The 25,979-nt window shown below is 49.9% G+C and overlaps 3 protein-coding genes and 2 pseudogenes across 4 annotated transcripts; 3 read left to right on the top strand and 2 right to left on the bottom strand.

The window, feature by feature from the left end:
• The first annotated feature begins 4,173 nt into the window (after positions 1-4,173).
• On the top strand, positions 4,174-7,335 carry LOC120654316 (annotated as a pseudogene).
• A 59-nt stretch (positions 7,336-7,394) lies between these two features.
• LOC120654700 lies at positions 7,395-12,543 on the bottom strand (annotated as a pseudogene). Its single transcript, XR_005667154.1, has 14 exons — positions 12,387-12,543; positions 12,024-12,284; positions 11,568-11,700; positions 11,273-11,476; positions 10,292-10,461; positions 10,042-10,177; positions 9,837-9,953; positions 9,606-9,725; positions 9,429-9,527; positions 9,259-9,348; positions 8,781-8,862; positions 8,575-8,663; positions 8,410-8,484; positions 7,395-7,762 (listed from the first exon to the last, which is right to left on the bottom strand). The product of XR_005667154.1 is annotated as a T-complex protein 1 subunit eta-like (transcript).
• Positions 12,544-13,379: 836 nt separating this feature from the next.
• Positions 13,380-17,973, top strand: LOC120654698 (EH domain-containing protein 1-like). The gene is made up of 16 exons (XM_039932310.1): positions 13,380-13,573; positions 13,671-13,750; positions 13,868-13,936; positions 14,044-14,101; positions 14,198-14,250; positions 14,337-14,379; positions 14,455-14,516; positions 15,003-15,122; positions 15,252-15,354; positions 15,478-15,527; positions 15,969-16,097; positions 16,175-16,426; positions 16,542-16,621; positions 16,882-17,008; positions 17,088-17,231; positions 17,450-17,973. Exons 1-16 carry the CDS (start codon positions 13,486-13,488, stop codon positions 17,633-17,635), a joined length of 1,644 nt encoding a protein of 547 aa, XP_039788244.1. The 5' UTR covers positions 13,380-13,485; the 3' UTR covers positions 17,636-17,973.
• Positions 17,974-18,789: 816 nt separating this feature from the next.
• Positions 18,790-19,866, top strand: LOC120654699 (ethylene-responsive transcription factor 3-like). The gene has a single exon (XM_039932311.1). It carries the CDS (start codon positions 18,947-18,949, stop codon positions 19,541-19,543), a length of 597 nt encoding a protein of 198 aa, XP_039788245.1. The 5' UTR covers positions 18,790-18,946; the 3' UTR covers positions 19,544-19,866.
• A 1,817-nt stretch (positions 19,867-21,683) lies between these two features.
• Positions 21,684-24,807, bottom strand: LOC120654314 (leucine-rich repeat receptor-like kinase protein THICK TASSEL DWARF1). The gene is made up of 2 exons (XM_039931815.1): positions 22,191-24,807; positions 21,684-22,115 (listed from the first exon to the last, which is right to left on the bottom strand). Exons 1-2 carry the CDS (start codon positions 24,805-24,807, stop codon positions 21,757-21,759), a joined length of 2,976 nt encoding a protein of 991 aa, XP_039787749.1. The 3' UTR covers positions 21,684-21,756.
• Between the last annotated feature and the right edge of the window lie 1,172 nt (positions 24,808-25,979).

The raw sequence follows: 25,979 nt of genomic DNA, 5'->3' as shown, positions 1-25,979 counted from the left end.
AATGTTGGAAGAATGCGATGCAACCTTCTAGAGCATTCTCCACAAGGCAGTGAGAAGATATTTTCATGGAGTACTCTAGAATTAGTAACAAATAAATTAGAAAACCTTGTAATATTTAGGAATTCTCTAGAAGGGGAGACACATGTCACCGCTCTATGATCCGCTTTGGCCTATAAATAGAGGACCTCTCCTTACCAGGACATCTATCTAAGAGCATGATAGATGAGAAGAGTGAGTGCTAGGATAGCCACAAAGAGAGTGTGTTGTGTACTCTTGTGTAATACTATTGTGTTGAAATACAGAAGTGTTTTGTAAGTGTTAGTCTCCTAATTTCTAAGTACTTAGTGTATAAGTTGTGATCTATTGTAGGCTGACTCTGCCACCCATAATCACAAATGGGCTGGGATTGACTCTGCCACCCAGAATCACAAATGGGCTGGGATTCATCGTAGGAAGGCTCTGCCTCCCGAAAGCTAGCTTTTTCTGTTGGTAGGCCTTCAAAATCCTAGAGCCTTCACGATGAGTTCTTTTTGTCAAAGCTCAAGAACACAAAGGGCTTGTTTGCTAGTTATGTTTGTTAGACATTATTTTTGTTGTAAATTGGTGTCTGTATCAGAAACCTTATATGTTTTCTATAAAACAGGGTGATCCTTTGTAAAAAAATAACACAAAGGGCTTCCACACAAAAAATCGCTATCTATGCAGTAGGAACTAACTCGACTCCAAAAAAAATGTAGCAAAAGGTGGAATACAAAGAATCAGATGCTGGGTTTAAATGAAACAAAGAACATATAGCCCTCGACGAAAATACCTAGCATCGATAATGAGGTACGAGAAGCCTAGTCTGCAAGCGCCTTTACCAATGCTTCTTGGTACACTTCATAACCTAAAAGCAAGTTTGCGAAAAGTAGTTAGATATATAACACAATTTCAAATAGCTCGTCACAATAATATAATAAAACAAACAAATGAGTGAAAAACCCGGTGGGCTAGATAATAGAATTCGGCGATTTTGCGAAGAAATTTCTTGTAAGCACTTCCTAAACTCCTTTTCAATGTGAACAAATGCCGTTGACAAGTGCATTCCTTTTCAATGTGAACAAATGCCGTTGACAAGTGCATTTCATTTGCAGTCGCACTGCAAGATATGAGCAATGATTAGAAGGTTATGTAACAAACAATGCTAGAGTTACTTTAGCACCGAAGCTTGGTTCTAGATTTTTTTTTTGAGAAATATGAGATAATAGGATCAAGGTTCTAAATAGTTAGCTATAGCCACCGCTATAGCGTAGTCTTTGGGAGAGGAGAAAACTAGATATCCATCTCTTAGCTTTAAAAGGCTAAATCCAATAATAGCTGACTATATCCTGTCGTAGCCGCTAGATTAAGGGTTATTTAGCCAGATAAACCATATAATTAGTCTTTATTTATTGTTAGTTTAGTATTGAACTTCATCATTTACAAAACTTAGTATTTCATCAACGATGTAATGAGGGAATGAACCCCAAGACGTACTTCAGCACATGAAATTTTATTGATTTCATGTTTATATGCAAAATTGCTCATAGATTTATGTATGGTGTTGAAGTAGAAATGCATAATTGTAAAGAAGTTTCTAGAAGATTAGAGAGTATGCATGAACCACGGTTACCATGCTTCATGGTGAAATATGGAATATTCTAGAAATTAGATATTTGTTTGATTAGATAAACAGGAGGAAAATTTTAGAATTAGATGTTTTTATAAAAAAATTATGTAGAAGATGGACACATGACAAAATCATATGAGCCATGGAGTCCTAGCTCCCCTATCCTCTTGCCATACCATGGTATAAGAGGTGTCACGTACAAGATGTCAAGGTTCTCATGTAGTTCAGTAGTGTCATGGTAGACTAGCCATATAAAAAATGAAAGAGTCTTGTGAGTTCACATATAGAGTTGATCTCTCATATTAGTGTCTAGGCGAATATTTTCTTGGTGCCCTAATACCCCGGCCGGCGGCGCTCTCGCGCCGCCGCGCCTCCGCCGGCCAACCCACCTCCACCGCCAGGCCGCTGCCACCCCCGGCCCCTCCTCTAAGGCCGGCGGACATGGAGCTCCCCCGACCCCGGCAACCCCGAACCCTAAAAATCCGCCGCCTCCACCGCCACCCCGGCCGGCGGCGACCTCGTTGCCGGCCGCTCCGCCTACCTACCACCTCTCCGGGCCACCCCTCCCCTCCCCTAGCTCGCCGCAGCCGCTCCACCTCCCCTGGCGTGAGGTTGAAGACGGACCGTGCACTGCTACAGATAGCAGCGCACGCGTGCCGTATAAGAAATTCGGCTTCGAACAAATGGGTTGCAAAACATGTTCTGTTTTTTCTGCCATGGATTCGACGGAGCAGATGCACTGCAGCTCATCGGCGTGGTCATCTTGTAAACGAGATTTTCTGGTGGCCACTCGTGGCAGCTTGTTATTCTCCGTTCGTAGGCTCTTGCTCGTTTCCTCGAGGCTTGGGCCGTTCTTTTGGTGGGCCTCTTTTTTGGTAGAAGCATTATTTATAATTCCTAACAAGAGATTTTTTCCCCCATAATCAAGTAAAAATCAAGAGATTTTTTCCACTAAAAAAGAGAGTTTATATTCTATTAGTTTTAGTCAAAAGAAATTTTTGGTCATATGCCTTCTTAGTTCCTAACACGAATTCCATGTTATTGTAAAGTTATATCTAATATATGAGCCACAAATTTTAAAATTGGAGGGCCCGGTAACTGAATGTTAGGAACCCCTAAAGCACATAAGATTTTTGTATGGGAATATATTAGGTGCAAATTAACATATTTATGTAAATCGTGCAAACTACAATTTGGACCACTGGATCAACATCTAAGGGGGTGCGCACGGATGGTGTGAGGGCGATTTGCAAAAGTGTAATTAGAGGCGTGCGATTAATTGTAAAATTATCCAATCTCTCATGCCCCTTGAATGTTGATTCGGTGGTTTAGATTGAAGTTTGCACGGTTTACACAGAAAAACTAGTTTGTACATGATATGTTCTTTTTTTTTTGTATAGACGACTATATATATGTCCTTTAACCTGTTCTCTCTTCTAAAGACAAGCATACGTATATTGCGGAGTGGTGAGTGCACACAGGCAGCTAAATTCTAAGTCTGACGACTGAGTAAGGTGGTCAAAAGTTGTACAGATTGCAGGTAGATCGGTGGGCAGACAAATTTTTTTACTGAAGTGGGAAGATAGTAATTTAGGCCCTGTTTAGATCACAGTCTGTAAACCGTCACATCGAATATTTGGACACATGGATGGAGTACTAAATGAAGTCTATTTATAAATTTTTTTGCATGGATGGGTTGTAAATCGCGTGACGAATCTAAGGAGCCTACTTAATCTATAATTTGCAACAGTGATGCTATAATAACCATTCACTAATTATAGATTAATCATAGATTAATTAGCATCATTAGATTCGTCTTGTGATTTACAACCCATCTGTGAATTTTTTTTATAAATAGACTTTATTTAGTATTTCAAATTAGCAAGGTTCCATCGCAAAAAAATTTTTGCTTTCATCTAAACACGGCCTTAGTACTTAGTATATGAGGCAGTAGACGACCGCTGAAACCACACGTCCAAGTCTTGAGTAAAAGGCTGCATCCTTGTTGGTGAACACGAATTTACAAAGCTAAAAAGACTGTAAAAGGAATGCAAGTAGTACTATCTTATTTTCTTGAAAGTTAGCCGTGCTCGGTGGCAAGACTGAGACTCTGGCTTTAGTTGTTACTAGACAATTATGCTCATACGTTGCTACCAATAAAGTTAGTATAAATATCGAATACGTATAGTTGTCTGTGTGTTAATTTGTAAAAATCTACATGATCGAGTTGTGGACAAAAAGTTGGTCCGATTCGTATACGGGATGAACTAAGGTCCACCTGTCAAAACACATGATAGACCAAACTAAAAATTTAGGTGGAAACCTTACTCACTTTAGAAATATGTATAGACTACACCAAAGTCGTTTTGGAAGAGCATCATGAATCTTTTTTAATGCAAGTTTCATAGTAATTTTATTCTCATTAAATTACATGTCATGCTTGATGCATATGCATTGCTCGCATTACTCCAGTGGCTAGTGAGTCTCAACCCAACACTCCAACAGGCCCTCACCTCATGCACGCAATGGCGGCGCAGGTGCAGCAACGCAGCCCTCATCCGTGGATATGCCACCTCGTGCCACTCCTCGTCGTGACGGCCGCCTCCGCGGGAGCCTCGCCGGTGATGAGCGACGACCTGTACGCGCTCACCAAGCTCAAGTCCTCCCTACTCTCCCGCAGCGCCCGCGACAGCACCTCGCTCTCCGACTGGGACATCGCGACGCCGCCGCCATCGTCCCCAGCGAGCCATCGTTATCGTTACTGCAACTTCTCCGGGGTCACCTGCGACGCCTCCAGCAACCGCGTCGTCGCCATCAACCTCACCGGCGTCCCTCTCCACGGCGGCGTGCTCCCAAGCGAGGTCTCGCTGCTCGACGCTCTCTCCAGCCTCACCGTCGCCGCCTGCTCCCCGTCGGGCCCGATCCCCGCATCGCTTGCCTCGATGCTTCTCCTCCGACACCTCAACCTCTCCACCAACAACATCTCCGGCTTCTTCCCGTCCGGACCTGAGCCCTACTTCCCCTCCACCGCGGTGATCGACGTCTACAACAACAACCTCTCCGGTCCCCTGCCGCCGTTGGGCAGGTCGCACACCAGGCTTCGGCACCTAGACCTTGGAGGGAACTACTTCTCGGGCGGGATACCCGAGCAGTACGGCGGCCTCGAGCGGCTCGAGATCCTCGGGCTCGGCCTCAATTCGCTATCCGGCCGTGTGCCACCGTCCCTGTCGAGGCTCAAGAGATTGCAGGAGATGTATCTGGAGTACAACTCGTTCGACGGTGGCATCCCGCCGGAGCTCGGCGAGCTCGAGGCCATCGTGCTGCTTGACATGGTAAACTGTAGCCTCACAAGGCCTATCCCTCCGGAGATCGGCCGCCTCACTAGGCTCGAAGCACTCTACCTCCATTGGAACAACTTGGTCGGCGAAATCCCGGCCGAGCTTGGCAGCCTCACCAGACTGAAGACTCTGTGCCTCTATTCGAACAGCTTGGTAGGGGAGATCCCCGCCCAACTCGGCAACCTCACCAGACTGGAGACTCTGTACCTCTATTCGAACAGCTTGGCAGGGGAAATCCCGGCCGAACTCGGCAACCTCAAGAACCTCGTGAACATCGACCTCTCCTTCAACAGGCTTACCGGCGAGATACCAGCAAGCTTCGCCGGCCTAACCGGACTGAAACTGCTCAATCTGCTTGGAAACGAACTCCAAGGTGTGCTTCCAGAGTTCATTGGGGAATTACCTCAGCTGGAAATCCTCCAAGCATGGGAAAACAATCTCACCGGAGAGCTCCCGGCCAACCTGGGCAAGAACGGCAGGCTGTTGACGCTGGATGTCACGGACAACCGGCTCACCGGCGCCATACCGCCCGGCCTCTGCGCCGGGAGGCGGCTTCAGTTTCTCTTTCTGATGCGGAACAAGCTCTCTGGGCCAATCCCCGAAGACCTCGGCAACTGCAAGACGCTTGCAAAAGTTTGCCTGAACAGCAACTTCCTCAATGGCTCCATTCCGGCCGGCCTTCTTGATCTCCCCATGAACAACATGCTGGACTTGAGCCACAACTTGCTCTCAGGCGAGCTCCCGGAGGTGATCCTCAGCGCCGGGCTGGGCTTTTTGTCAGTGGCGTCCAACAGGTTATCCGGTCCTGTGCCGCCGGAGATCGGCCACCTCAAGAAGCTGTCCAAGCTCAACTTCAGCGCCAACGCGCTCACCGCCGGCGTCCCAGGAGAGCTCAGCCACTGCGAATCGCTGACCGTGCTGGACCTCAGCCGCAACCAGCTCACCGGTGAGATACCGACAGAGATCACGAATCTGAAGGTTCTGACAATTCTGAATCTGTCGAGGAACATCATCTCCGGTGAGCTTCCCTTGGACATCAGTAAGATGGTCAGCCTCGGCGTCCTCGATGTGTCCTACAACAACCTCAGTGGCCGCGTGTCGCAGTCACAACTTCAGGGGGTGTTCGCCATCTCAGACGCGGCAGATTTTGAAGGCAACCCTGGCCTCTGCGTGGAGCGCGTCACTGCCGTTTCGTGTTCCCCTATGCAGAGTTCGCGGCGGCGAGACGACAAGACATGGACGATGCTGCTGTGGCTCGTGCCGGTCGTCAGCGCCGTGGTGGTGGCCATGGCCGTGTACCTTGGCTAAGGTGGTGGCAGGCGGCAAGGCGGCGGCCCGCGGCCTGGAAGATGACGCTGTTCCAGAACCTGGACCTGGAAATGGACGACGTGCTCGGGTGCCTCAGGGAGGAGAACGTCGTCGGCAGAGGTGGCGCAGGCACCGTGTACCGCTGCGCGACACGGGGCGGCGAGGTGGTCGCCGTCAAGCGCCTCCCGGGCCCCGGCCGCCGCGACCACGGCTTCCGGGCGGAGGTGGCGACGCTTGGCAGCGTCCGGCACCGCAACATCGTGCGGCTGCTCGGCTTCGCGTCGGGCGCGGAGGGGAACCTGCTGCTGTACGAGTACATGCCGGCGGGGTCGCTGGGCGCGGTCCTGCACGGCGAGCGCGGCGCGCTGCTGGGTTGGGGCGCGAGGCTCCGCGTCGCCACCGAGGCGGCACGCGCGCTGTGCTACCTGCACCACGAGTGCAAGCCGAGGATCCTGCACCGCGACGTCAAGTCCAGCAACATCCTGCTGGACTCGGTGATGGAGGCGCACGTCGCCGACTTCGGCCTCGCCAAGTTCCTCTGCCGCGGCGCGTCCGGCTCCGGTCACCTGTGGCGGCGGCGGAGTCCGTGTCGGTCGTCGCCGGCACGTACGGGTACATTGCCCCCGGTAAGAACGATGTGATCGTGGCGTTGGCATGCATCACAAGCGATGTCCACCTGACCATGAGTACGCGTACACGCTGCAGGTGGACGAGAAGACGGACGTGTACAGCTTCGGCGTGGTGCTGCTGGAGCTCGTCACGGGGCGCCGCCCGCTCGGCGACTTCGGCGACGAGATCGACCTCGTCCACTGGGCACGGAGCACCGTGCCGAGGCCGCTGGACGCCACTGCTGTCCTGGCCGTGGCAGACCCAAGGCTGCCGCCGGAACCTGCCGGCCTGATCACCCGCCTCTTCACGGTGGGCATATCGTGCGTGCGCGAGAGCAGCCAGGTACGACCAACCATGCGGGAGGTCGTGCACGTCCTCTCCAGCTTCGCAACACCAGTTGACGACCCAGCCTGTTCAACTCATCCCCTGTAACAAACAATACCCAAGACATGGATAAAAAAAATGACACCAAGTTAGCTCTAGCACGCTCATCCTGGAAAACAATTTTCCACTATCATCCAGCGTTCCAAAAATAACACATAGATGTTTCACGCTTTAGCGCATGGCAAGAATAACAAGAGGCTACATTCCAAAACGGCAGCAGATAACTGATAAATGATTGGCGTATCTCTGCTGTTCTGAAACAAAAGGGCTAGCACTGCTTCTAAAACAAAAATTCATTACACACATTACACGTGCAGCATGGCACATTGGCACACAGGTGATTAAAACATCAAGCTACAGGGTTGAGTGACTCAGTTTACCGCCTGCGCATGCCCCTCCCACCACGGCCTCGCATTGCCCCTCCACCACGACCAGCCATTGCACCAGCTGCAGCCTCACCTTGTGCACTCTCAGACTAGGTACCACACAGTTCACAGAAAGAAAATGGGCCAATTAGATTAAATTGAAGAATTTATTACATTGAACAAAACATCAAGAAATTGTTTGCAAGGAGCATCCAAAGTTCAAGATTACTGAAAATGGTAAGCTTTTGCTGAGAAAAATCTTACTGATTAAAATGGTAGGCTCTAGGGGATGGCAAATGTCTAATAAGAATCGAGCACCTCTAAATGAAAAACACAAACGCTACGAGAAGACAAATGTTATGGTCATGCTTAACTTTAAAGTTTTAAGATCTTGACAGTATTGAAAATGTGCAATTTAAAACAGCAAAATGGAGTCCTTGCGAGCTGAACTGATCTATCCAAACAATTAATCCAAGTCCCATCTCTACTACACAGCATTCGTAACCATTGATCACTTATACTGATTCAAGCCTTTCCAGCAGAGATAGATTGGAAATTTATTGCACGTCTGAGATTGCTTACAATAGATTGGATCAAATTTATTGCATACATGAGACGGCTTACCGATGTATCAATATGAAGAGAAGTGCATTGGCACAAGAAAATGAAAGTCTGAACTCCACTCAAGAAACAAAAGAAAGTAGTGGGGGCTGCATTTTTATTATAATGAACAGTACATATTTGCGAGTTTCCTCACCTTTGGGTTTTTCACAGTTTCGTCAACACTTAGAATAAGGCACGAAGCTTCAGTTGCGGCATTTATAGCATTGATCTGAACAACAAAGGTTTCCAGACATCAAGATGTGAGATTAAACTACACGGAATGTCAAACATAAATGAATTTGACCTAATGCACAGTTACCTTTACAACAGCAGGTTCCCACACAAAGTTAGCAAAGGAATCTGTAATTCCGCCAGTGTTAATGTCCACACCATAATTAGCACCTTCACCTAATACAAACGAATCGTGCATCAGAAGTCAGTTAAAAAAACAAATAGCTTGATGCTTCACAACTGTGCAAATGTATACACTAAGTTCATTATAATAATAAAGCTTAAAGAACCAACCAGATGCATGCTTCTGCCTGAGCTTATTAAGCACATCAGTTGCGTCAAATCCAGCATTATCACAAAGTTGTCGTGGGATAACCTGCAGAACATTTCTATGAGTGGACTTCACGTTGTACAATGTCAAAGCAACACACGTATGTTAAAAGAATCAAACAATTAATCATCATAGCCCTTGACAGAACTACAAATGCAATAATTAGAAGATAACAGACAAGTAGTGCCAGTACTGGACTGAAATGAACACATCATAGTGCATACGTTCTTGATTTCATCAGAACTTAAAATCAATGGCAGCACATTCAAATTATCCTTACAAGTTACAAGAATAAAAGGAAAAACAAGTATCTGTTCCGTTCATTGTGGATTTAGCAATGGAAATTTCTTGCTCTAGTTGAAAAGCTGCTAGTTTAGTATATAAGATATGCACATCCCTGAGTCAGGCAAGGTAATAAAAGGATGGACCAGGAATATGTACCTCAAGGGCTTTAGCAAACGAATTAACAAAGAACTGAGACTTCCCAGCAATGGTCCGTGCATGCTGTCTGAGATATTTGCTTATTTCCATCTACAAAAAACATAAAAGAGCAGCCTAAAGTTTAGAAAAAAGCTAATCAGTCATCTTGACAAGTTGAGAACTAGGCATACATCAATAGCACCACCACCCGGCACAACTGTAGAGTTCTTAAGAGCTCTCCTCACAATCATGATGGCGTCATGGAGACTTCGTTCAGCTTCCTCGATGAACTAGCATAGAAACATAATGTAAGAACATCCATTTCAGTTTGTTAAAAATAGGTAATGAGATGTGTATAGATAGAAGACCTGGTCTGCGCCACCACGGAGGACAATGGTTGCTGTCTGGCCAGAAGGGCAGCCACTAAATATGTTGAATCTTTCATTACCTACTTGCTTTTCCTCAAATACCTCACAAGAACCAAGTACCTTTAAAAAAAAAGGTACAGAAACCAGCTTGCATTCAGCACCAAGCAACTACTATAAACACACACCGGTAACAATCAACAGATCACAAGCAAATTGGAATGGCGTTTTCACCTCATCGATGACATTATTTACTGAAGTTTGAACCATTCCACCAGTTGCTGCAGCCACACGTTGCAAATCCTCTTCTGTAACACGACCGGCGCAGAAAATGTCTCGATCTGCAAAATACTGTATAGAACCAAATTATCTAAGATAGGCTGCAGAAGTAAATAAAAGATAGAAAAGCAGGATAATGACAATAGAAACATTTGGATACCTGTGTTGCAAGATCACCAATAGCTAGCCGAGATAGAACTATCTTTGCCCCACTTTTTACACATTTATCCAGTTTGTCATAAATAATGTTCCATTCAGCATCAACAATTGATTGGTATTGTAGGGGATCTGATAATCTACAGGTATGGTAGAAGCATAAAGGAATATAAGCAAAAGAGTAAAAAGTGCAGCATATGCGAAGATTCAGATGCTGTTTTGTAGGTGGGGTTTGAGTGAATCAGTAAGGATACCTGATCTCTGCATTTTCCTTCTCAGATTTTAATTCTAGTTCAATGTTCAACAAAAGAATCTTCGGATTTAGGAACTTCTTTGGTTGTTGCTCAAATCCAGCATATGAAAATGTCTTCTTGAATGCAACACCATTCACCAGGAAAGAATCTCTCATGGTACCTCCAGGAACCTAATGTACATTACAATATCAAGATTCGAAAAACACTACACATCATGTGTTGCAATACTACGATTTAGGGCCTGTTTGGTTGTTATACTAAGATTGACAATGTTTGCCACATTTTCTTCCAAGATTTGGCTAAGGTTGTTTATCAAATTGCCAGCCACACATTAGCTAGCCTAGGAGAACGAGAATCTTGCCGCACCATTCTTACTCGCTGACATGTGGGCCTGAACTCGTAGAAAAATAATACTGCCACAGTTTGTGGCTACAACCATACAGAAAGTAACTTGGTCAAACTCGTCTAACCTTAGGCGCGTTGAAGTGTGGCATGGTTTGGCTTCAAATCAAATAGGCCCTAAATCTATGGGGACGGTAAATCTATGGGGACGGTAAATCTATATGCCCTAAATCTATATGCCTGAAAGATAACAAAAACTATCGGCAATTGGTGCTGGGTGTATCCATAAATTCGATAAGATATATCCTAGCATAGGGTTTTTTTTTCTTAAAAGAATCTCTTTCAGTCTGTGTAATAAAGCCTTTGCTGTAGGGCTGATCCGCTGAGAGTCTGGCAGAATGAAGTCATCAACTAAATAGTTATCTTCTTGTTCCTGAATCCAAAGTATGCCCATTCTACAGCTCAAAACAGATAGAATGGCACAATCCTTCTAGAAAGAAAGATTTCTTTTACTTGATTACCTTGTAATAAATCCTTAACATATCAGTCCTAAAGTCAAAATGATTATACATCAAGAACTAATTTCTTAGACTGTTCAACTTAGAATAATGTCATGAAAGTGAACATTGCAATAATTACCTTTTTAATCCCAATAAGATTAAGCCTGTCATCATTGCCAATGGCAAGGACAGCATCCACAACCATAGAAGCAAAGAATTCCTTTTCACCACCTATAAGTTTTGATGACAATGTTGTGGCAGCACACTTGGCTAGCAATGATTTCTTCTCTTCCAGGCTTTTCCCTTCAATGCTAACTGCCAGTTCTTTAACCCTTTGAATTGCCTGGCAGAAATTGATGTTAATCATAAACAGCTTTGGAAAATTGCAGAGAATGAGTAGGGAGACTGTTCAAGGAAAGCTGGCAGTTACAGACCATATTACCCGCAGTCCTATAGCTGCGGAATGCGGATTAGACTGTGGGGGTGCACTCCATCCTCAACATATGGTTTTGCTTCCTTCAAGAACTCTGCAGCTAGAAGCACCACAGTAGTTGTCCCATCACCAACCTGGGTTAATGAGAAATTTAAGGTCAAGATGTCACAGTTCCATAGTAGCGCAGATTGACGAACCAAAGGGCCCAACCCTCTTCAGCTCAAACGATAATACTGTTTTTTTATAAAGGTGGGCTCATTCCTCAAAATTGTGCACCAATCACACACTAGCAAAACGATCCTACTTGATTAAATGGCAGGCCATCATACAATTAATACTTCAACTTCTTAACTGCCGCCTGCTAACAATGGCAACCCATAGCCCAAAGAAATGCATCTAGCAGATCACAGAGAGGCGGGTTTCCTCTCCGATCAATGATTTGCAGTTAGACGGGTACCTCGGAGTCCTGTGACTTGGCGATGTCGACGAGGATCTTGGCCGCAGGGTGCACGATGTCGAGGAGGCGCATGATGGTTGCGCCGTCGTTGGAGATGGTGACGCCGCCCTTGTCGTCGTGGATGAGCTTGTCCATGCCCCGGGGCCCCAGCGTGGTACGCACGGTGTCCGCCACCGCCGTGCACGCGTTGATGTTGCTCACCACCTGCGCGCGCCCCTGCGACGTGTCCGTGCCCTCCTTGAGCAGGATGATCTGCGGTTGCTGCGGAACAAAAACGGAAACGAGATCACGAACATCAGGATCAGCGAACCGTAGCTTGAATGGCAGCGGATTGGGTTAGGGTTCCGTGTGGGTGGCGCTTACCATCATCGACGCCATGGTTGGGGGCTGCGCGAAGCTAGGGTTTGGAGTGTGAGGGAGGCTGGGAGGGGGAAGAGATCTGAGAGGAGGGAAAGGGTTTTGCTGTTTCTCGAGGTTTCGGGCGGCGCCGCCACACCCAGTCACCACTCACCAACTGGTCGATGCTGGCCCAATGGGCCCACCAGCGTGTCAAAAAAAAAAAGTCCCGCTAGAGTTTTCACCATGGCCCGTGATATTTATTTTAATATTTGAAGTGTGTAACGAAACTAGGTCAAAACAAATATTAATCCTCTAGCAATTTTGGCTTTTGCAATTTCATTTCTATATAAAATGTAGTCAGATTTGCATCTTGTCATTTAACTAGAATAGTGCTGGCAGGGTACCTTATACCAGAACGCTAATTTTAGGTTCGTTTGGATCCATCCACGATTCGGTTTGGATGACCTAGTACTAATTACTAAAGTTTAGCACTATCTTATTTGAATCTAACACGAAACTTTAGTATATCCCTGTAACTCTGTAAGCCCCGAGGGGATGAATGATAGCATGGATGGCAAAGATGCTCTGCAGGTTTCTTCAAAAAAAAAATTGCTCCGCAGTCCACATTTCCCTATCAAATTCGATATGAATTCACCAAACAAGTTTGCAAAGAAAAAAAAATACAACACAGAGAATACACAAAAGGGTCAAAGGGGAATGATCCATAGACTTGTTGGGCCATCTGGGCCAAAATCCAGGCCCATGCTACTTTTGCCTTCTTATTATTTTTATTTTATTATAGAGAGCAGACATTGTTTTTCAAAAAAAATTGAATCCAGGTTTAGCCTTTTTAACAAGGGTTTATCCTCCTCCAAATCCCTATCCACATCAGGCCATTGGGGAGCGTCCATTTTCCTATTAAAAAATTAAAAGAAATCACAGGGGAGCGTCTCCGTGAAGTGGGGTCCCCCGTTTCAAAATGGCACCCCGTCCGACGCGGACGAGAGGGAGAGGGGAAACCGAAGGGAGGCGGCCCGTCAGGTTCCTGTCTCACCTGCGCTGCAGCAGCTGCTCCTGCTCCTCCCCGCGGCGGCGGCCTAGCACTTCGGTGGGGCGGCAAGAGATGGAGATCGCGCGAGCCGCGGCCGGCGTGGCCTGCTCCAAGGAGCACCAGAGGATCTACGCGGAGTGGTTTGCCCTCGCCGATCCAGGTAAGGCGCTCCCGCGGCCGCTCCCGTCCCGCACCACCCCTGGAAACCCGCGGAGGTTTTGATGCTTGCTGCTCCACCGGGATGGGCTCTGCTGCAGATGGAGATGGCCGCGTCACGGGCGCCGACGCCACCAGCTTCTTCGGCATGTCCGGGCTCTCGCGCGCCGATCTCAAGCAGGTGAGCGCGGGGCCGCTCGGCTCCTCTCCCTGCTCGTCTTCTCCGGGCGGTTTCGCCTCGGGCTGTCGTTGGTGAACGGCTACTGATGTTTCCCGGTTTGTGGATTTGCGTGCGAAGGTGTGGGCGATTGCGGATTCCAAGCGGCAGGGGTACCTGGGATTCGCCGAGTTCGTCACAGCAATGCAGGTTCGTCCCCACTCTTATGCATCAGTCCTTTGCGTCTGCTTCTGATAATGAATGGCGCGGTTGTGCTGTTGCTGCGTTGATGCTTTGAACCGAATTTCAAACTGCAGCTCGTGTCTCTGGCCCAAGCGGGGAACGAGATCACACAGGACAGTCTCAAACGTGAAGGTAGTGTGCTGTGAACTGAACTCCACCTGTTTTTCCCCTTGGGTGGTTCATTTGTGTGTGGATGTTTAAACTGGGCTGTTCATGTTGTTCGTGCAGACCTCAGCACCTTGGACCCGCCTGTGATGGAAGGTGTCGATGAGCTAGTTGCTGTAAGTCTGAAATCTTCAGATTCTGTGTCATTCTAATGACTTTGCCCCTGTCAGCACGTTATTATGATGCATTGTTGTTTTTCCAGAGATCCAAGGCTGTTGTGAACAAAGTTCATCCAGATGACAATGGTAATCGATATGTTTGCCCCTAGTTATAGTCCTGTGAGCGAATTATCTTTGACACTGCCTATATCTGTTCTTCAGGTATCTCTCAGGTCCAAGCACCTTCCATGTATCACTGGTTTGGCTCAAAATCAGCACAGAAGGTATTAGATTAACGTGTCGAATTGTAAAACCTTGTACAAAACATGTGGTTGACTGGTTTCTGTTTTCAATATGCTTTTGATGTACAACATTGTGGTTCAGCAATTGACTAAGGGTCTGTTTAGATCCCAAGTTTTTACACTCAAAAACATCACATCGAATGTTTGGACGCATGCATGAAGTGCTAAATGAAGTCTATTTATAAATTTTTTTGCATGGATGGGTTGTAAATCGCGAGACGAATCTAATGAGCCTACTTAATCCATGATTTACTACAGTAATGCTACAGTACGATCCGCTAACTATGGATTCATCAGGGATTAATTACCATTATTAGATTCGGCTCGAGATTTACAACCCATCTGTGGAAAAAGTTTTGTAAATAGACTTCATTTAGTACTTCAAATTAGCAAGATTCCAGTCCCAAAAATTTTTGGGCATAGCATCTAAACACGGCCTAATTTTGCATTTCATTTGGCACTCTGCAGAATCAGATACCTCTGACTGCTGTTACCTCTGTAATTGATGGCTTGAAAAGACTGTATGTCGAAAAACTGAAGCCTTTGGAGGTCGCATACAGATTCAACGATTTTGCTTCCCCATTATTGGTAAATAGTTCTATTCACAATTTGGTTTTGCTTGATGTTATAGGTGGTAGTGTCCTCAAGTCCTTTCAAGCTGATTGTGTTCTTCTGTCATTGTTTACATGTTCCTGCTTTGCTTCTACCATTTTTCAGACAAGCAGTGATTTTGATGCAAAGCCAATGGTTATGCTCTTGGGTCAGTATTCTACAGGGAAAACAACATTCATTAAGCATCTGCTGAAGACAAGCTACCCAGGTTTGATGCTTTATCATATACAGCAGATTTGAGATTCAGTCTTATTGGCCCTACCATCCATTTTGGTTTCGATTTCCTCTGATTGCATCAAAATTTAACGTCAGTTGACTGTTTCAATTGCAGGAGCTCATGTCGGACCAGAGCCAACTACTGATAGATTCGTAGTTGTCATGGTAAGTGTTAGCCTTAATATTTGCTTACAGAATGGACATGGGATCTGACTGATGGTCAATACTGTAGCATGTGTTTGAGGCGCTTTCTTTATATTGGCTAAACTAATATAGTTGGTCTTTGCTGTTGTGATATGATTTTAAGAACTGCTACTGTGCTATGGTTAGCTATTACCATGAACTGGTGATGGGTAAATAAACCTTTATTAATATTGAAAATGATAGAATTATTGTTGTATTATTTTTTAACCCACAATAAAGCTTCCTTAAAACCATACAGCACACCTATGGGATATTTCTTGATCATTTTTTTACTTATTCAAAATAAACCTTTGCTGCTGACCTTAAAAACATTATCAGTTTGCATTACCTTCTGGCTGCTGCTGTTAGTGTATGCAATTTCTTTTACAATTGTTTCTCAAATTATTTTTGTTTTCACTTCAGTCAGGATCCGACGGAAGGACCATTCCTGGCAATACTATTGCTGTTCAAGCCGACATGCCATTCACTGGTCTTACAACATTTGGGGGAGCATTTTTGTCAAAGTTTGAATGTTCTCAGATGCCACATCCGGTAAACTTTAATTGTGATACTGGTACATGGAGAATGCATTCATTTGAGAAACTGAAACCTTCTTTGTTTTTATGAAGCTACTAGAGCATATCACCTTTGTAGACACTCCTGGAGTTCTTTCTGGTGAAAAGCAACGGACCCAACGCAGCTATGATTTCACTGGTGTCACTTCGTGGTTTGCTGCCAAGTGTGACCTTATCCTTCTTCTGTTTGACCCTCACAAGCTTGATATAAGTGATGAATTCAAACGCGTCATTTCCTCGTTACGTGGCCATGATGACAAAATACGCGTAGTGTTGAACAAGGCAGACCAAGTTGATACTCAGCAGGTAAAGGCTTTAGATGCAATCAATTTGTTTTGCCTCTTATGCTTATGCTTTGTTTACTTTGTTGGAAATACAGTACCTTATGATGAACATTTATTTCCTCCTATTCATGCAACAGCTTATGAGAGTGTATGGTGCATTGATGTGGTCTCTTGGAAAAGTGCTAAATACTCCCGAGGTTGTGCGTGTGTATATTGGGTAATTTCTTATTGCTATTCTTTGCTGCTTTATCCTTCGCTGTAATTCTGGAGGTTGTATCAGTCTTATACAGTAATGTTTAAAAAATGCATGCTGATGGAGGCCCAAAATACATGTTTGATTTGCTTGGGTTTCAGCTTCATCTTGCAGCTCTTAACAGTTGATCATTGAAGTATAAGTGAAATGTCTGAACCATGACTGAATTTGTCATTGTTGCTTTAATTAACTGGGTTCTCACTTTGAAACTAATTTTCACACAGGTCATTCAATGATAAACCAGTGAATGACTCAGCTGTAGGCCCAATTGGAAAAGATTTGTTTGAGAGGGAACAAGATGACCTCCTCTGTGACCTGAAAGATATTCCGAAGAAGGCCTGTGACCGCCGAGTAAGTTGAATCACTTGTTTGTTTGAATTCTTCTTTTATGTAAACTGTAAATTTAAACAAACGCCAACATTCACTGCAGGTCAACGAGTTTGTCAAGCGCGCTCGGGCTGCCAAGATTCATGCTTACATAATTGGCCATCTGAAGAAGGAGATGCCCGCAATGATGGGAAAAGCTAAGGCTCAACAGCGACTCATAGACAACTTGGAAGATGAGTTTGCAAAGGTACTCACCGACAACTTAATTGCCTGAATGTTTATGTCTGCCCAATAGGAATGAGAATAGTCATTTAGATCTCTTCGGTGTAGCTTTTGGGCAAGCATAACAACTCATTTACGAGTAACCTTCATTTGTTTGCATCTAAGATCAAAGTTACAGCAATTTTTCTACTCGTTTTTGCGCAACATCCATGGTTGACTGATACACGCGATCTGGTGGAACAGGTGCAGAGGGAATACCATCTCCCCGCCGGAGACTTCCCAGACGTGGAGCACTTCAAGCAGGTGTTGGGTGGGTACAGCATCGACAAGTTCGAGAAGCTCAAGCCCAAGATGGTGCAGGCGGTAGACGACATGCTCGCGTACGACATCCCGGAGCTCCTCAAGAACTTCAGGAACCCCTACGAGTGAACCCAACTGACCTCTCGTCGTTTGTAAAAGATTACCTTGAGCCGTCCCGTCTGGTGATGGAGGGACTAGGGAGTAGGGAGGAGGCGAAAGGCATGTGAGAGATGCAGACGGTTTTACCAGCAATCCCCGTCGTGTCAGAACAGAGGATGTGCGAGGAAGAGGATTCAGAGAGGCATAGCGCGCAGGCTGTTCAGTTCAGTTTCAGCGCCTGTGCTCTACAGCTGCTGTACGCGCAGGACTTGGTATCGTTTGCCGTCTCGCTGCGATACATTTTTTGCCTCCTTGTGAGAGTTGCTAGTGGCGATGCGATAGCATGCTGCAACGACAACTTGGGACCATGTGATGTTGCTGGGCGCGGGCGGCACACGGCGCATGAATGATGCAGCATCGCCGCACCGCAACCTCCCAGCCCTGTGGCCGTGCAGCCAGCCGCGTTTCCCGTTTGAGTGCCGGGCTGAGCTGGTGACTCCACACACATGATAATGGTCTCGCCCATGAAGTGGGACCGTGTGTCTCGTGGCCTTGCTTACCTCGAAATTTATTTATTTATAAATCCGAGATGGACAAGCTCACAAGCAGCTTGAAATATGAGATTATTCATAAATAAATCCTAGACGAGCACGTAACACGGTAACAGGTAAAATCGTTCCCGTTTGCCGAACTAGCATTTGACCCAGTACCGGTCAGTTTGGCACTTGCTGGAACGGTCTCGGATGCAGCTCACGTTGGCTTCCACTCCCGTGCTCCACCACCGATCCTCTCCACAGCCACAAGCCGGCACCGCCCGCGCGCGCGCCCGCACTAGTGGCGCCGCGGCTACCACCACGACACCCACCGCCGAACGAATCGCAAAAATCCCCCGCGCCCAACCACGCCTCACCACCGGTCTGGTGCGAGAGACGAATGCGATGCGGGGCGGGTGACGAGGGACGGAGGGGGCGGCCTGCCTGCACCCTGCAGCTGGAGAGAGAGAGAGAGAGAGAGGCAGCCGAGGGAGGGAGGCAGGCAGCCGACCGACCCCGGGACGTGGACGTGGTGACGCGGTCGGGCGGAGACCAACCAGCAAACCGACGCGGCGCCCGGGTCGTGGCGGGCCCGCCGAGTCAGCGCCGTGCCGACCAAACAGGCGGGCGGGCAGGCGCGGGAGGGGAGGAGGGGGGAGAGGAAAGGGGAGAAAAGGAAAGGGCGAAAGGCTCTACTCGGGCCAGGCCAAACGCGGAGTCGCCGAGGACAGGAGGAGGACGGCAGAGGAGGAGGAGAAGAGGGGGAGGAGGGAGGGGCGCAGCGCGCGCGCGGAGGAGGAGGAGGGCGATGCGGCGGGCGAGGCTGCCGCCGGTCCCGGCGCCGGCGGGGGACGTGGAGGTGAAGTACCGCGGGGTGCGGCGGCGGCCGTCGGGGCGGTACGCGGCCGAGATCCGGGACCCGGCCCGGAAGACCCCGATCTGGCTCGGCACCTTCGACTCCGCCGAGGCCGCCGCGCGCGCCTACGACGCCGCCGCCAGGTCCATCCGCGGCGCCGCCGCGCGGACCAACTTCCCTCCCTCTGGCCCCGCGGCCGCGCCGCCGCCGCCGCCGCCGCACCCCGCCACGTCCCCCGCCGCGGCGACGTCCAGCCACAGCAGCACCGTCGAGTCCTGGAGCGGCGGCGCCGCGCCGGGCCCTGCCGCCGCCGCCGCCTCGGCCACGGCAGCAGGGGTTCCCCGCGCCGCCCCGGCCGCCGAGGAGGACTGCCGCAGCTACTGCGGGTCGTCCTCCTCGGTCCTCTGCGAGGAAGGCGCGTCGGGCGCCGGCGGCGACGAGGCCGCCGCGCCGCCGCGGTGCTCGCCGCTGCCCTTCGATCTGAACGTGCCGGACGCGGAGGCGGCCGACGAGATGGACTGGCGCTGCGACACGCTGCTCCGCCTCTAGGCGTCGCGACCATGAGCTAGCTGCAAGTACTCCCTCCCGGAATTGGTACCTGATCGCGCTCGCTCATCCGGTGAGCAATGCTTGCTGCCGAGTGCTATCTCGATTGAAATTGATAATTTTTTTCCTGCTCTTTTTTAGTCTCTTTTACCGCTCTCAAGATTCGGTAATACGCTTTGTGATAATGTGAATAACTTCATCATGTACTCCGTGGAGAGAATCTCTTCCTGTAATCTTATCACTTATATAGTATGATGTCTGTATCCACGGCTTCTTGCTGTAATTCTGAAGAAGATAATGGAATTAAGAGAAATTTACACAGACCTTGCTCTGCTGAATCCCTGTTAGCTCCTGGCTGTTGCTTGCATCTCGATTTTGAGCACGAGTTTGGAAAATGAAACATTACCGCTAAGTTGACACGATCACGTCCCTAATTCAGATTTGCCAGAGTGTTCATCTTCAGTTCAGAGGCCAGCTGAAAGCAGCCGATCTCTCTGAAGATGCTTGGCAGCATTGTGTGCCATGAGCAGAAGCCATTCAGATCAACAGTTGCATGCTCTGGAAAATAGGAATACCATGCTCCTTGTGGTACTTCATTTCAAGCTTCATCATTTTCATGCACTGATCACTTGCTCGAAGTGGGCCAGGGGCAATGGATGCTTTAGGGCTAATCGTTCAGTTACTAGTATTCAGGAACATGGCAGCTCAGAGGTTGAAGCTAAACCTGCGCAAACTGCGATTGCCAAGACACGCCTGGACGTGCGAGAAACAATCGATGAGTCAGGACGAAGATCACCGGTGCGGCGTGGGCAAGAAATGCGGTGTTTTGTTGACAGGTGATGCGGTGAGTCCGCTTGGGGTCTCGTTGGTCAGTTGACGAGAGACGCAGCGTGAGGAGCCATTATTCAGAACTTGAGATCAGCAGTTGCACCCTGTACACGGCTACCTGCTGAAAACGAGCCAGAGAGGCTGGGGCTATCAAGAGAGGGAGCTGCAGCCTATCAGCCGCTTGTTGTGGAACCGCCAGATCTCCACTCCGACGGTGATCGTTGCGCCTGGACTCTGGCTGTCACGTACCGTGCACACGCGTTGCGCGTAGTACGTCTGGCATCCGCGAGGGGGCAGCTAGGCTCGACAAGGACCAGACCAAGCTGAACGGTATAGGACAGACAGCCAGACAGGTGGATCAGCGGCTGTATCGGCTGCGGACAGCCCACTGCCTCCCTGTCCAGTGGGCCTCAAGGTGGAGGCCACTGGGCCGGGTGCTCTCCCACCCACAGAAACCGGGTACACATCTACTACCGGCAGTGATCGGGGCTAGACCTGGGCAAACGTCGGGTCGGGTCGGGTCAAGGTCGGGTTCGGGTCGGGTCAAGGTTGGGTCACGGGTCGCATAGGACGGCCCGCGCCCGACCCGTACCTATCACCGGGTCGGGTCGGGTTGGCCCGTGCACCCTGCGCGGGCGTGTCGGGTCGGGTTTTTTTTCGGGTTGGGTCGGGTTTTTTGGCCTTTGGGTCGGGTTTTTCGGGTTGGGTCGGGTTTTGGGTCAAAAATCACGGCCCGTGCCCGGCCCGTTGATTGTTGCGGGTCAAAAAATACGGCCCGCGCCCACCCGCCACGTAGCTCGGGTCGGGTCGGGTCGGGTTTTTTTCGGGCGGGTTGGGTCGGGTTGTTCGGGTCGGGTGACCCATGCCCAGGTCTAATCGGGGCTCGACTGATTGCCGCGTCCTGCTGAGCAACCAGCGCTGGTCTTCGGTTCTTTTCAGAAGTGAGAACCAAAAAAATTTGGTTTCGGTTAATTCGAATCAGTTTTAGTTCGAACCAAAAGAACTAAAATTTTCTAGGATGCAAAAATAAGTCCATTAAATAGTAAATCTTAGCAGCATTTCAACTGATTTTCATGCAATCTCAACAGGGACAATTTAAACACTAATGTAGCATAAAACAATAGTACAACACATATATATTATTGTTCTCTTAGATTCAAGGGTTATTTGAGATCATCGGGATCGGGACGAGAACTTGAGACAAATTTAAGCATTATGGATGATAATGTGAGATAAGTTTTAAGACTATTATGTGTATTTTGAAAATACTAGGACCGAGACGAGAACTTGGAACAAGTTTGAGGACCTTCAACGGAGTTTCTCGTTAATATTTTGACGACACAGCTGACTTTTACAGTGTAATAACAACCACCACGATCCACTGTAAGCTAGAGGGAAAGAGCCGAAGTTGAATTCGACGGATCGGCAACTGGCATGAAGCTGGAAAGAACATGCACGACCTCGCGCATGGTGGGTCGCGCCTGGCTGCTCTCCCGGACGCACGATATGCCCACCCTGAAGAGGCGAGCGATCAGGCCCCCCGGCTCCGGCGGCAGCCGTGGGTCGGCCACGGCCAGGATTGCCGTGGCGTCCGACGGCCTCGGCACGGCGCTCCGTGCCCAGTGGACGAGGTCGATCTCGTCGCCGAAGTCGCCTAGCGGGCGGCGCCCCGTGACGAGCTCCAGCAGCACCACGCCGAAGCTGTACACGTCCGTCTTCTCGTCCACCCGCAGCGTGTACGCGTACTCTGCACACCAAGATGGTCAGGTGGACATCGCTTGTGATGCATGCCAACGCCACGATCCCATCGAATCGTTCTTACCGGGGGCGATGTACCCGTACGTGCCGGCGACGACCGACACGGACTCCGCCGCCGCCACAGCGCCGGAGCAGGACGCGCCGCGGCAGAGGAACTTGGCGAGGCCGAAGTCGGCGACGTGCGCCTCCATCGCCGAGTCCAGCAGGATGTTGCTGGACTTGACGTCGCGGTGCAGGATCCTCGGCTTGCACTCGTGGTGCAGGTAGCACAGCGCGCTCGCCGCCTCGGTGGCGACGCGGAGCCTCGCGCCCCAGCCCAGCAGCGCGCCGCGCTCGCCGTGCAGGGCCGCGCCCAGCGACCCCGCCGGCATGTACTCGTACAGCAGCAGGTTCCCCTCCGCGCCCGACGCGAAGCCGAGCAGCCGCACGATGTTGCGGTGCCGGATGCCGCCGAGCGTGGCCACCTCCGCCCGGAAGCCGTGGTCGCGGCGGCCGGGGCCCGGGAGGCGCTTGACGGCGACCTCCTCGCCGCCGCGTGTCGCGCAGCGGTACACGGTGCCAGCGCCGCCCCTGCCGACGACGTTCTCCTCCCTGAGGCACCCGACCACGTCGTCCATTTCCAGGTCCAGGTTCTGGAACAGCGTCATCTTCCAGGCCACGGGCCGCCGCCTTGCCGCCTGCCGCCACCTTAGCCCAAGGTACACGGCCATGGCCGCCACCACGGCGCTGACGGCCGGCACGAGCCAGAGCAGGATCGTCCTCGTCCTGACGCCGCGCCCCCGCGAACGCTGCAGACGGGAGCACGAGGCGGCAGTGACGCGCTCCACGCAGAGGCCAGGGTTGCCTTCAAAATCAGCCGCGTCAGAGACGGCGAACGCCCCCTCAAGTTGTGACGCTGACACGCGGCCAGTGAGGTTGTTGTAGGACACATCCAGCGATGTGAGGCTCGCCATGTGACGGATCTCAAGTGGGAGTTCGCCGGAGATACTGTTCCTCGACAAGTTCAACGTCTTTAAAACCTTCAGATTTGTTACCACTTCCGGTATCTCTCCGGTGAGGTGGTTGCGACTGAGATCCAGCACGGTTAGCGACTCGCAGTGGCTGAGCTCCGGGGGGATCCCACTGGTGAGAGCGTTGGCACTTACGTTGAGCGAGGACAGATTCTTGAGATGGCCAATCTCCGGTGGCAGGATGCCGGATAAGTTGTTGGATGCCACCGACAAAATGCCCAGCCCGACACTGGGGATCACGCCGGGGAGCTCGCCGGAGAGCAAGTTATTGCTCAAGTCCAACCAGTAAGTCTCGGGGAGACCAAAGAGGCTCCACGGGATGGTGCCATTGAGAAGGTTGCTGTTGAGGTCGACTATGGTGAGCGTCTTGCAGTTGCCGAGGTCCTCGGGGATTGGCCCAGAAAGCCTGTTCCCCATCAGAAAGATAGTCCGCAGCCGCCTTCCGGCGCAGAGGTGGGGTGGTATAGCGCCGGTGAGCTGGTTGCCGGAGACATCCAGGTACAGCAGCCTGCTGTTCTCGCCGAGGTTGGCCGGCAGCCCACCGGAAAGGTTGTTGGACCCTAATTGGAGGTCTTCCAACTCAGCCAGCACGCCAAGAGACTTCGGAATCACACCTTGGAGATTGTTGTCACATAGAATCAGTTGCTTTAGTCTGGTTAGTCCGGTGAAGCTCGCCGGTATCTGTCCGGTAAGCTCGTTGCCGATGACGTCGAGGTTCACGAGGCTCTTGATGTTGCCGAGTTGGACCGGGATTTCCCCCGACAATTTGTTCCATTGGAGGTAGAGTGTTTCGAGCCGCGTGAGACCGCCGAGTTCCGGAGGGATCGGCCCTGTGAGACTGCAGGTGCTCATGTCAAGCAGGACGAGGGCGTCGAGCTCGCCGAACTCTGCCGGGATGCCACCGTCGAAGGTGTTGTAGTACCCCAAGTACATCTGCCTCAGTCTCTTGAGCCTCGAGAGCGACGGCGGAACGCGGCCGGAGAGCGAGTTGGCGTTCAGGCCGAGGTACTCGAGCCCCTCCATGTCGCCGTACGCCTCGGGTATGCCGTCCGTGAAGAAGTTCCCGCCGAGGTGCAGGTGCCGCAGCCTGGCGTGCGACCTGCCGAACGGCGGGAGGGGCCCGATCAAGTTGTTGTCGTACACGTCGAGCACCTCCAGTGAGGGGAAGTACGGCGGCCCGGCGTCCGGGGGAGACGGGAAGGGGCCGGCGAGGTTGTTGGTGGAGAGGTTGAGGTGGCGGAGGTGAGCCATCGAGGCGAGCGACGCGGGGACCGGGCCTGACAGGGAGCAGGCGGCGACGGTGAGGCTGGAGAGAGCGTCGAGCAGCGAGACCTCGCTGGGGAGCACGCCGCCGTGGAGAGGGACGCCGGTGAGCTTGATGGCGACGACGCGGTTGCCGGAGGCGTCGCAGGTGACCCCGGAGAAGTTGCAGTGGCGCCACGGAGGTGACGGTGCCGATGGCGCCGACGAGGACGAGGTGTCCCAGTCGGCGAGCGAGGTGCTGTTGCCGGCGCTGCGGGAGAGCAGGGAGGACTTGAGCTTCGACAGCGCGTACAAGTCTCTCTCCGGCGAGGCCGGCGAGGCTCCCGCGGAGACGGCCGTCACGGCGAGGAGTGGCAGGAGGAGGAGGCGTGTCCACGGATGCACGTTGCTACGTCGCACCTGCTCCATTGCGTTGCGTGCGTGCATGAGACGAGATCGAGTTCACGCTTGGTCACACTCCGAGAGTACAAGAGCATCAAGCACGTAGAGTTGCTGACCTGATCAAGCGGTCCTCGTCAACGTCAATGATAACGATGGTCAGCAAGGGTCGTCATGGGGAGCTTAATTTAATCACTCTCCCAGCTGCACTAGCCCTTTTGGTGGCATTCCTTTTACACTCATTTTAGCTTTCATCTTGAATTCGTTTAGGCACCTCACCAACAAGCAATATTTCCCTTTTACTTAAGACTTGAGCGTCGTTTCAGTGGTCGTCTTATTGCTGTCTCAACTTTCCCCCTCCACATTATCCGTCCTAGTGGTTCGAATTTAGTGGTTGCTTACCGCAAAGCTAACCGCACTTAGACGCGAGAGTCTTTGCATCGGTTAATGTTTGAGATTCTTCCTGTTGCTTGTCGAGAAAGCGGAAACCGATCTCTCTGATTTGCCAGAGTGTTATGTTCAGTTCAGATGCCAGCTGAAAACAGCCGATCTCTCTGAAGATGCTTGGCGGCATTGTTTGCCATAACCAGAAGCCATTCAGATCAACAGTTGCATGTTCATCCTGTCACGGAGGGTTTCGACAGGGCTACTAGGATTCAGGAGCATGGCAGGGCAAGGATCATGCGAGCAACAATCGAGGTGTCAGGGCAAGGATCACCGGTGTGGCGTAGGCAAGAAATGCGTTGTTTGGTCGACCAGTGATGCGGTGAGTTCGCATTCCTCGCTTGACTCTCTCGTTGGTCAATTGACAAGAGATGCAGAGAGAGTATGAGGATATGTGCTCCAGAGATTCAGTCTGTCCGTTTTTTTTCAGAAGGATATGATATAGATATTTTCCGATCGTATTCGAATTCAATTCGATTTGAAAGAATTTTTATCCGTCCGTATTTGATTCCGGGTATTCAATATCCGTGACCGATTTGTATCCGAATACTAAAAAATTACATTTTTATGATATTGATATCCATTGCAATCTTATTCAGCAAAAACTAACATTATCCGTATCCGACTCCATATTTGAACAAAAAATATGAAAATAAATATGATATCAATAATATTGATCCGTATTCGATCCGTTTACATTCAGCCAGTCCAAAGAACTCAGAAAGAAGCTGTAGGCTGGGCGTGGGGCGTTTCCATCA

The sequence above is a fragment of the Panicum virgatum genome, chromosome 1N (assembly GCF_016808335.1).
Source record: "Panicum virgatum strain AP13 chromosome 1N, P.virgatum_v5, whole genome shotgun sequence".
NCBI lineage: Eukaryota > Viridiplantae > Streptophyta > Magnoliopsida > Poales > Poaceae > Panicum > Panicum virgatum.
Note: the sequence above shows the minus strand (reverse complement) of the source record. Positions and strands in the feature narration are given on the sequence as shown.

What these genes read in the sequence shown, in the direction of transcription:
- LOC120654698 (XM_039932310.1), top strand. Translation starts at nt 13,486, where the DNA reads ATGGAGATCGCGCGAGCCGCGGCCGGCGTGGCCTGCTCCAAGGAGCAC. An exon ending in ATTTTGCTTCCCCATTATTG is followed by an intron (nt 15,123 to 15,251) that starts GTAAATAGTTCT and finishes ACCATTTTTCAG; the next exon opens with ACAAGCAGTGATTTTGATGC. An exon ending in AGAAGGCCTGTGACCGCCGA is followed by an intron (nt 17,009 to 17,087) that starts GTAAGTTGAATC and finishes CATTCACTGCAG; the next exon opens with GTCAACGAGTTTGTCAAGCG.
- LOC120654699 (XM_039932311.1), top strand. Translation starts at nt 18,947, where the DNA reads ATGCGGCGGGCGAGGCTGCCGCCGGTCCCGGCGCCGGCGGGGGACGTG.
- LOC120654314 (XM_039931815.1), bottom strand. Translation starts at nt 24,807, where the DNA reads ATGGAGCAGGTGCGACGTAGCAACGTGCATCCGTGGACACGCCTCCTC. An exon ending in GTACGGGTACATCGCCCCCG is followed by an intron (nt 22,116 to 22,190) that starts GTAAGAACGATT and finishes CTTGGTGTGCAG; the next exon opens with AGTACGCGTACACGCTGCGG.